The sequence below is a fragment of the Manis pentadactyla genome, chromosome 11 (genome assembly GCF_030020395.1).
Source record: "Manis pentadactyla isolate mManPen7 chromosome 11, mManPen7.hap1, whole genome shotgun sequence".
In the NCBI taxonomy this organism is placed as follows: Eukaryota; Metazoa; Chordata; class Mammalia; order Pholidota; family Manidae; genus Manis; species Manis pentadactyla.
In genome coordinates this window covers 101,154,781-101,165,185 of record NC_080029.1, presented here as the reverse complement: position 1 = coordinate 101,165,185, position 10,405 = coordinate 101,154,781, and the positions used below count along the sequence as shown (strand labels likewise).

The 10,405-nt window shown below is 49.8% G+C and overlaps 1 protein-coding gene across 5 annotated transcripts in view; it reads left to right on the top strand.

Moving 5' to 3' along the window:
* The first annotated feature begins 1,405 nt into the window (after positions 1–1,405).
* Positions 1,406–10,405, top strand: part of MYO5C (myosin VC) — an 88,922-nt gene continuing 79,922 nt past the window's right edge. The window contains exons 1-2 of one of the 5 annotated variants that reach the window (XR_008992606.1): positions 7,472–7,895; positions 7,983–8,102. Coding sequence is in view for 4 of the 5 variants with exons in the window: in XM_057488812.1 (XP_057344795.1) it covers positions 7,884–7,895; positions 7,983–8,102 (132 nt within the window). In the remaining variant the exon portion in view is untranslated. Of the gene's footprint in view, positions 1,770–7,471; positions 7,896–7,982; positions 8,103–10,405 lie in introns of those variants that run through there. The other 4 variants (XM_057488812.1, XM_057488810.1, XM_057488809.1 and 1 more) reach the window with 4 other exon arrangements.

Sequence of the window (10,405 nt, the reverse complement as noted above, 5' to 3'; positions counted from 1 at the left end):
TTTCACTAAATATTCTCAAACAACTTTCTAGAATGTTAGCATCAGTCTAGTTCCCATAGCTGTGTGAGCAAAAAAGTTATTTTCTCACATCTATGAAACATTTGATGTTGCCCAACCTAAATATTTTGCCAATCTGATGTGTGTAAAGTGGTATCTCATTTTCATCTGTATTTTTCTGATGACTAATAAAGCTGACATCTCTTTATATGCTAACTAGCCATTTGTGTGCCCCTATATGCCAACTATTAATTTTGTCAATTTAAAAAATTGGGAATTCCTATGTTTTCTTTAACCAGTTTATAATAGTTCCTTATATATTCTGGACTAGTATTATAGAAATTAATCATTTGTTGGTTGTTTAAATTTCAAGACTATTTCCCAGTCTGTTGCCTTTCTTTGTGAAAGGTGTTTTTCACTGAACAGAAATCTTTCGTTTTGATGGCAAATCCATCATTTTTTTCCCTTCTATGACTGTGCTACTTTGTATCTTAAGACATTCTTTTCCAACCCAGTACTTAAAAGATACTACATCTCATTTTTTCTAATAATTTCCTGGTTTCACTTTTAAGTTTTAAGCATGAATCCACCTGGAGTTTATTTTTGGATACATTATTGCCATGGACTTTTTTTTTTTTTCATGTAATGGGACCACCTATTAAATAATCTTTTCTTTCCCAGTCTGGTCCTCAAGGCTTCCATATAATGCAGGGCCCTGGCAGTGGACTCCATTCTGTTCCATTATACATTCATCCTTCCCCTTACCACACACTTTTAATGACTATGGCTTTGTGATATCCCTTAATACCTGGTAGGGTAAATCTCGCCTCTTTGGTCTTTGCTTTGAGAATTGTCTTGCTTATGCACGAACTTTTATTCCATATAAAATATAAAATTATACAATTTTCCAAAAATTCTGCTAGAATATTTATTTCAATTACATTGGGCTAATACATTACTAAGTTGGGTGGAATTGACACTTTATAATTCCCATCCATGAAAATGGCATGTCTCCCCACTTATTCAAGCCTCTTTTTATGTCCTTGAAGCGAAGTTTAAACGCGTTCTCCATAAAGCCCGGGCGCATTTTTGTTACTGCAATCTCTGGAGACGTTTTATGTTCATTGGTAGTGTAAATATCTTATTTCCTATCTTACTTTCTATCGTATTTTCTAAATGGTTATTACTTATGGAAAGGAGCATCACTCATTTTTATTTGATGTTGCGTATGGTCACCTGGCTGAAATCTCTTTCAAGTTCTAATAGTTTGTTGATCCTCTGGGGTTCTGTATGGAAATGGTCGCGTCCTCCGCTCTTCCCCAGCGAACCCGCGGCGACCTCAGGGCGCTCACGCCCGGGCCGGGCACGCCCCAGCGCACACCTGCTTCCTGCCTCCGGGCGCAGCGAATCCCCGCTCGGGCTGCGCGCGGCCGCGCGCTCGGACCCCGCAGGTGGGCCCCCGCCCCGCTGAGCACGAGCCCGAGGAGGCTCGTGCCCTGCCCGCCGCCGCCCGAGCCGGTCGCGGCGAGCGCTCGCCTGCCGGGAAGGACCGACCCGCGACCTGCCTCGCATGGGCCGCAGCCCTGGGAGAGTTAGCGCCGGCCGCCGGGGAGCTTCTCCGCCAAGATGGCCAGGCGCTGATTGACGCGGCGCCGCGCCACGGTTCCCGCCCGGGGCCGCCCCGCCGCCCGCGCAGTCCCGAGCCTCGCCCCTCCGCGGCCCCGCGCCGCCCTGGCCTCTCGCCCATGGAGGTGGCCGCGCTGTACACGCAGGTAGGCAGTCGGTGCGACCCCGGGCCCGGCGCTAAGGCTGACTGTGCCCGGGCCGGGCCGCACCTGTGCGCGGGCGCGCGCGCCGCGGGAAGGGAGCCCCGGCCTCTGTCCGCGGGGAAGGCGCCCCCGGGGCCCTCGGGATGCGAGGACCGAGCGCCAGGGCTGCCTCGCCGCCGAGCTTCCCGGCGCCCAGGGGTTGCGCGTCGAGCCCTGCGTCCCGCCGCCGCGCCTCTCGGCCTCCTCCCGAACCACAAATGGAATCTGAGTTGCCCACGGGGACGTAGTTATCGTAGACACGGGCAAATAATAGCACCCATGACCTCCTCGGTCTTCTTGGGAGCTCCTTTGAACAACTTGGCCCAGAAGCTCAGGACCAGGGAAGTCAGGATGCTCTCTAGAATTACCAGGTCTTCAAAATGTCTGCACGTGCTCCTAAGTTCATCTGAGGCCTGAAGGAGCAGCTGCCTGGCTGTGGCCCAGGCCTCACCCATAGTGGAAGTGAGGGCCTCTGTGAGTGCAGGGGTCCTGATGTTGTCACAAGCTCTTCATCTAACGTTTGCATGGTGCTTACAGTTTCTATAGCATCTTTCACATACATCCTGACTCTGGGAATCCCTCTAGAGTATTCCTCTAGAAACCTCCTCTTCCACTGGGCCACGCGTTCCACCCCTTATCTGGGAAGGGCAGCTTTCCCACACCATGCCCACAGTCTTCTGAGATAAGTTGGGTTAATTATTAGGATAAAACGTGTGAAAGTGTTGGCCCTTGTGTAAAAAACCTATTCGAGTAGCCATAAAGCTTGACCCTCCGACACCCTAGTGGAGGAAATCTGTGGTCCCCAATATTCAGATGGATGACACTGAAATCCATCCATTTCCCCCAACACATGCCCTAGCTTTATGTTTAAAAATGCTTTTGCCCTAGATACGAAGGATAGTTGTAAGGTTTCAGTGGCTTAAGCAAACTTTTGTCTTCTACTTTGCTTAGTAATAGTACAAATACCACACTTTCCCTTCTAATGTGTTTCCATTAACTAGAGTTGTAAATGGACAGTGTTTGAACTGCTTCTGTTCTAGAACAGCTTCACCAGGGAGAATGTGAGCCATTAGCAACCCAGCAGTGGTTCTTAGGTCTTCACCTTACTGGAGGTAAAAGAAAATTCTTGAACATAGTATTCTTGGAAGATACTTTGGAGGACAAAGGAAAGTGTTGATAATTACCTATTTTAAGCAACAATTTTTCCTGAAGCAAAAGTACACAGGTGTGAGCTCCCATCAATATTTCACAAATATTTATGAAATACCAGCTCTGTACCAGGTGCATGTAGGAGAACTGATAAGGAAGAGTTTTGGATGGACTGAAAATCTGAGAATCCCAAAGCCGGAAGAATCCTTGATGGTCACCCTACACACTTTGTATCCAGCTAGGCACCTGTGTCCCTGTGCTGCCACCTCTCTTGTAGGTGGTCAGTCAGCTCCCACTTTGCCAGTTCCAGAGGTGGGATACTCTCCCACTGGGGTAGATGCCTGTTTAGGCTATACAGAGCTTGCTTGGTTAAAGAGTTATTAAACTGAGTCCACATATGTCGCCAGCAAACAGGATTGGCCTAAGTCAATGTTTGTGGCTAGGGCCCCTTGCCACATTTAACCCCCAGGGGCATTCTGCTTCCCTGTATTATCTTAGCCACACAATGTTTTAAAACAACCTGAAGCCCATTCTGTATCCAGAGGCAAATAGTGACCCTGCAACAGGGTGCCTGGTGGGCTGTCCACTCAGGGATCAAGTGTGGAAGCCGGTTCCTGTGTGATAGCCGAGCCCACCCCATGATCTCCTGGCAGCCCCACTCACCCACTTTATGCTGCTTTTACCTGCCTGGCCTCTGTCTAATCTCCCTTACTGCATATGCCTTGGAGACAGGCATATTATCTCCCATAAAGCATTTATTTAGCACTTTATCCATATAAAACATTATGCTTAGGGAGGGTTAAGATTTTTTTTAAGTAAGTCTTGCCTCTCAAGGAGTTTTCTGATTAATGAGAAATGTCAAGTAATTCTATCTGCTGAGGCCTACAAGACATGGAGGAGCCTGCTGGGCAATAGAGCTGAGATAGGCAGAGTTGTGGCAATCAAAGAGTTAGGTTGGGGCTCTATAGCCCAGATAAGATTTGGAGTGGGGGACAATCGGGGTAGTGTTTTAGCAAGTTGGGAATGCCAGCAGTGCCCATGGGACTCTGTACCCCTGGACAGTGGCTGGAGTCAGGTAGCTGAATTCTCTGGTCATCCTAAGTGTCTAGGAAAGAATTTGGGCTGTGGTATTGGAAATGGAGGATGGAGGCAGAGCCCAGAGGGCAGGGGGAGGTAGGTGAGAATGCAGACGTGTCCAGGGAGCGTGAGGGCGAGCAGGGAGCAAGGATGGCAGGGAGGTGAGCGTCTGGATGACTTGAGAGTAGGGTGTGCCATTGGCACAGCTAAGGACATCAGGAGGAGGAGAGATTTCTTAGGACAGTCACAAGGCAAATTTTGCACCTGCAGGGGTGGAGGTGGTGAGGGGCTTCCAGAGGGCATTGCTCTGGCAGCTGGAGGATGGGCCGGGAGGCTTCTGCCCAGGAGTGGTAAGTGAGGCCCAGGCAGTGAGGACCTCGCCAAGGGAGAGAAGGGCCGAGACCGGACACTGGGGAGTGCATCTGCTCAGGGTGGGAGAGGAGGCAGAGGGGCCCGAGATAGAGCCCTCAGGGGAAAGAGGAGACGGAGAGCTGGCATCGGGAACCAGAGGACCAGGGCCCCCTCTGGGAGGAAGCCTGGTGAGGGTAGCAGTCGATGCTGGGCCAGGTGTAAAATGACCCATCTTGTTTCAAAAGCTCGTTGGCAATAAGCCTTAGAAATGTTCAGAGCATTTGACATAGCAGTTCCACTGTTTGAAATCCCTCTGAGAAAAACCCCTGCCGTGTTCAGAGTCACTGTCAGCCCCGAGGGCCCGCCTCTTTGCATCACCCCCTGCTGCCCACTCCCGCTGGGCTCCTGCCCTGCCCGACCTGCCTCCAAGCTGCAGCAGCCTCACCGCGCTGCGCGCCTCGGCACCCGCGCCTCCCTCTACTGGAAGTACCTGTTTGCTCACCAGTGCCTGCACCTTCCAAATTCGGTGCGAGCTGAGAAATCTTGGCGGCCAGCCCCTCATCCGGGCACCCTTCACGGTGACTTGTAACAGCTCATTAACTCTCTGTCTCCCCTATGGACCAAGAGTTCCTAGAGAACAGGGAGCAGTGGGGGCTCCACAAATGTTTGATGTGTGCATGCACGAGTTTTCCTGCTTTCAGAGAGCTGTGGGCATGAGGAGGAGGATGCTTACTTTTTCCTTGCAGTCGTGAGTACTTATGTGCCAGGCGCCATCTTCAGGACCCTGTGTGCCTTCTTTCATTTAATCTGAATAAACGGTGCTATGTGTTAAATGTTGCTGTCCCAACCTTAGTTCACCTCCTCCTGATGTCCGTAACTGTGCCAATGGCACCACCCTACTCTCAATCAGGTTCAGGTTAAGTAAGTTGCCTAAGGTTGCATAGAAGTGATGGAGGCTCGATTAAGAACCTGCGTTCTTAATACTTCCCTCTACCACAACCAACCTTAGTTCACCTTTAACACCTTCGTCCCGCTGCAGGGAGCTGACCTCTTCCCACACACAGAGGACTCTCAGGAAGCCCATGCACTTCATAGCGGCACGTTAGATACATATGTGTTCTTTCCTTCATGTAAGTAAGCTATTGGTAAAGCAGTGAATGGAGACTGAGGCGGTAGAGCTCTGCGGCATGCCTCTAGAGACTCAAGTTGTTCTTGCTAACCAATCAGGACTCAGGTATGACTGGTTTTAGCCACAGATTCACAAAACATATTATCCTTCAACTGTTTCTCTTGCTTGTACATGAGGAATTCATGAGACATCTTCACAGAAGTTCTGGTGAAACTCAGATGTGGAAGTTCAAAGAAGCATCTTGACTAGCAGTCCAGGGTCTCTGTCTAAAATAAGATCAAAGTTCAGTAGCTTTCCATTTGGCCATCTAAGCAGCTTTTAGACTTCTCTATATCATTAACAACTCTGGAAAATTAGATTTATCCATTATATATGGGTAGTTCAAAAGAGTTAAATAATGACATAAAGACTAAAATACAATGCTAGTCTTTTATTGGTTCAACGGAACACCTGGGGATTTGAATTCTTGTCCAGAGGATGCTTATGGAGGGCCAGCATGGGGAAGACTGTTATATTGGGTTCCAGGGCACAAAGATGAGGCCCTCGAGGCTCAAATGCCAGTGGGGGTGGGGAGATGGGAAGTTATGCAGAGCCCTGGGGAAGGAACGGAGGGAGCTCTAGAAAGGGAGCGTCTGGCCTGCCTGGGGCGGGGAGGGTGGCAGGGAAAGTGCCCCAGAGGAGGACAGTCTGGAGATCACTCGACTGCTCAGAGCAGTTTACTCACCGGTGACGAGAGGGGTGGCACTGGGGGTAGAAGGAACAGAAATGCACTGCACAGGGCCAAGGAAGAGCTTGGCATGTTCTAGAAACTGCTAGTGGTTTGGATGGCAGCAGGTAGAGGGTGGGTTGAAAAGGGGTTGAGGCTCAAGTAGGAAAACTGGGGAGGCCAGCAGCTCCCCAGTCCTGGCTGTTCATCAGAATCCACAAGGGGGGACTTGTGAAGCTTCCTCTTGTCAGGCACCACCCATGGAGATTCTGATTCAGGTGTGGGTGAGGGAATCTGTGTGTCCACGGAGACCTGGTGCTCGGCCAGCTTGAGGAGGCACTTGACTCAGCCTTCGGGGCAGGCGAGCTGCCAATGGCCGGGGCAGTGCAGGTGGGAGGGCGCGCCGGCGAGCCCTGTTTGAGGCGTAGGCTTCCCAGCGCCTGGTGACCACTCGGTTGTCGGGGCTGGGGAACGGCATGGCCGGATTGTCTGATTCGGGCAGGAGAGTGGAGGAGGAAGGGCAGCAGGTTGGGGTGGGCATGGGATCACTTGAGCTTGGAATTTGTGTGTCTGAGGGCATTTGGGGGCTGACATCTGGGAAGCAAACTGAACTGCGGTCTAGACTTGTTGAGAGATCCGGGCTGGAGGGCTCCGTGCACAGGGGCCAGGGTGCCAGGGAGCCATGAGAATGGATGAAAGTCCCCAGGAAGAGCCTGTCACTAGGAGAGGCCGGGAAGGACATGGAGGGATGGGGGGCGTGTGGGGAGCCCTGGAAGGGCCTGGAAGGACGGGCTGGCTGACCGTGAAGGGGGAACAGCTAGAAGGAAGCTCATGGCATTCCATATTTTCTGGAAAGTCTCCAAGCCCTTTCTGTGGCTGATGACAGAAGATGCCCTCAGACAGGCGGGCGGCATGAGAAAATGCCTCCCTCCTCTCGTCTGAGCATGTGGGACCGGCAGATCCAGCCTGTTCTGGAGGGCACAGCACGTCTAAGGGAGTCTCCCCTGAGGAGGGGCAGCGTCCCCAGGGAAGGCGTGGGCTGTGGACCTCTGCTCTCCTGGCCGGCCACAGGCCCGCCCCTGGGGCTGGCAGGCGGTCTGAGTCCCAGGCTCCTTGCCCACAGGAAGGAGTCACCGGGGGAGGTCATGTGAGAGCTAGTCCCATTGTTGGCGTGGACTGCCGTTGTTTGTCTAAATGCTGAGCAGTTAGGCCTTCCTCCACTTGGAGGGTTGCCTGTGGGCTGAGGAATGTGGGAAGGAGGGAGGGACAGAATGGGTGTAACTTTGTCGGGAACTGGGTAAACTTTGTCATGTTTACTTAACAGGCTGGGTTTCAGCTGCGGGGCCTTGAGTGACTGGCTGCGTTGCCAGCATTGCTCCAGGCCTGGTGGGGCTTGGGAGGCCTGGGGAATCGGGCTGAGGAGGCCATTTATGTTCCCTCCAGAAGAGAAGCAGACTTCTGGTTCCGTATGTCCTGTACTGCCAGCGTGTCATACTACTGTGAGCTGAAACGAACCAAGGAAAACAGATCAGCCTGTGCACTCCTGACACTGGCTGCCTGAGAGTTCAGGCATCATTTCAAGTCCAGGTCATTGAATTATCTAGTGGTTCAAAGTAGGTGTCCCAGGCACTGGCTCCGTGGAGTCCAGGCTTTTGAGACCCTCTGTATGTGGTGTTTGGTGAGTTACTGACCACTGAGCTTGAGTCTGGGGATCAGTAAAACAAAAGACTTGGATTGGCTTAGTGACTGTAACATTATTTTTTAGAGCCCCAGGCTTCCATGCAAGAACCCAAGGGACCTAGGCCTCAGCCCCCAGCTTGGCTTCTACGAGAACACCCCCATGCTTCCCTGTTTCACACGGTGGCCTCTCACCATTTCATTTGAAGTACGCTTTCTACAGCTTTAAAAAGAACTTTGGCAGCAACTAGGAGCGGACATCTTCCTGGGATCCTTTCAGCTCTAAAGTTCTGTAGTGGCCAGTTCTTGATAAATTGGGATATCCCGTTAATGACTTCAGCTCTATGAGGTTAACAATCAATACTTGCAGTAGGAGACCTGGGGTAGGGAATGGTAGCCCGTGGCAACTAGTGTGTGTGGTGTGTGGGTGTGGGTGTCTATATGTTCATGAGGCTTCCGACCACCTATTTGCCTAAGTGGTGTGTGTATCTAAGTGTGTGTCACTGCCCATCTGTCATTCTCCCATTTGCTCTCTCTCTCCCAAATCTCCCCTGTCCCTTGCCACATTTCAGTGAGCTCTTGCTCTTGGCTAGCTTTCCAGAATTAAAGCAACCCCGATAACCTACCAAGTCATGGTGGATATCCAACCAGTGACACATATTTTTGTGTTTTTGTTAAGTGAGGCAATTTATTTTAACTAATGGATTACTAGATGTTCTTTACCCTAGTCTAGTGCTGGCACCTGCTCTTTGTTTTACACATATTTTTTATTTCCTCAAGCATCTTACGAAAATTTTAAGCGTAACAACAGTTGTAAGAACTTTATTGTGAGCATCTGCCCCACCATCTAGATGTTAATATGAACATTTTACCATATTTGTTGTATCATGTGTCTATCCATCTTTCTATCCTTCTGTCCAGCCCTCAGATCAGCTAATTTTTTTTGAAACATTTTAGAGTAAATTGCCTGCATCGATACATGTCCTCCTAAATATTTTATTATGCATGTTGGGAAGAGTTCTGTTTTGTTTTGTTCTTTGTGTAAAATTGCCAGACAATGAAAAACACAAATTTTAAGTGTTATTCTCTGAGGTTTGAAAAGTGCTGAACACCTGTGTAACCCAAACCCATCAAGGTAGAGAGGATTGCCATGGCCGCTGAACATTCCCTGCATCCTGTTCCCTGTCGTTCCCCAGCCCCACCCACCCCCAGAGGCAGCTAGTGTTCCGCTTTTCCCCACCTTACATTAGTTGTACGTGTTCTAGCTCTTCACTGAAAGGAACTCATATAGAATGTACTCGTTCATGTGACGCTTTTTTACCTCGATCAGATGCTTTGGGAATTCATTCATGGTCTCGCTTTTATCAGCAGTTGATTCTTCTTAGTGGTAATTAGTACTCCATTGTATGAGCATACCACTGTTTTATTTGCCTTTTAATTCATCTCATATTAATGGACATCTAGTCTGTTTCCAGTTTGGGGTCATTATGAATGAACTCACTGTGAGCATTCATATCTTTTTGAGGATATATATTTGATATTTGCCTTTAAGGATTGTTTATGCTGATTATGAAAGTAACATACGCACATTATAGAATATACATAACAATGTAATGGAGCAAATTAAAATGTTATTCTATTGCCCAGAATTTTTTGGTACCTGAAAACTTCTGAATTACGATCTCTCAACCCAAGGGAATATTTTCTCACAGTCAAAAGGCAACTGCAGACCACAGGCCAGCTGTTCGGCTGGTGCAGGTCCAGGTCTTTATCTGCTCCTGATGTTTGCCCTCAGAAGCAGAGAATCACAGGGGCAGTATCTTGCTCATGTTTGTCCCTAGAGCCAAGGATGGTGCCTGGTGCAAAGTCAGTGCTCAGGAACTGACTGTATTTGGAAGGATGGCAGTCACTTAGGCAAAAGGTCTCCTAATGGCACAAACGTTCCCTGTCCCTGGAGTTTATGTGCTGTACAGTTACCCTCAGAGAGTCCGTTTGTCCCAGTGAGGGGCTGTGCCAAAGAGCAGGATTCCTTTGGCCTGTGGGTGTGCGGAGGTGACAGGGAAGGGCCACTGTAGGTGGAGGCCCTGGGCCAGCTTTCTCTTGACAGGGAGGGTTAGGTGTGGGTGGCCCTTCAGACTTCACCCAGATCTGGGATCCTGGGCTCTTGAGCCTCTGGGTCAAGGAGCTTTCCTGGGTGCTTCCTAAAGTCTCCGTGTTTGCATCCCGCTGCTTGTTCCTTTTGTCTTGGTTGTATCTCAGGACGTAAGGGTGTCCTGCAGGGGTGCCCTTGATAGAAACCACTGATATGCGAGCAGAGAGATGCAGATACACACATACATGCATGCAGCCCCAGGTTGGAGTGGCTGCGTTAGTAGGAAGACCATGGTGACTAAGAGGAGATGGCTTTCCTTCTCGGTAAGCCAGCACCGTGCCAGACATACGTCATAGATGCCTACAAAGTGTTAATGAATGAATGAGTGAATGAATGAACAAACAAATGAATAAACTGAA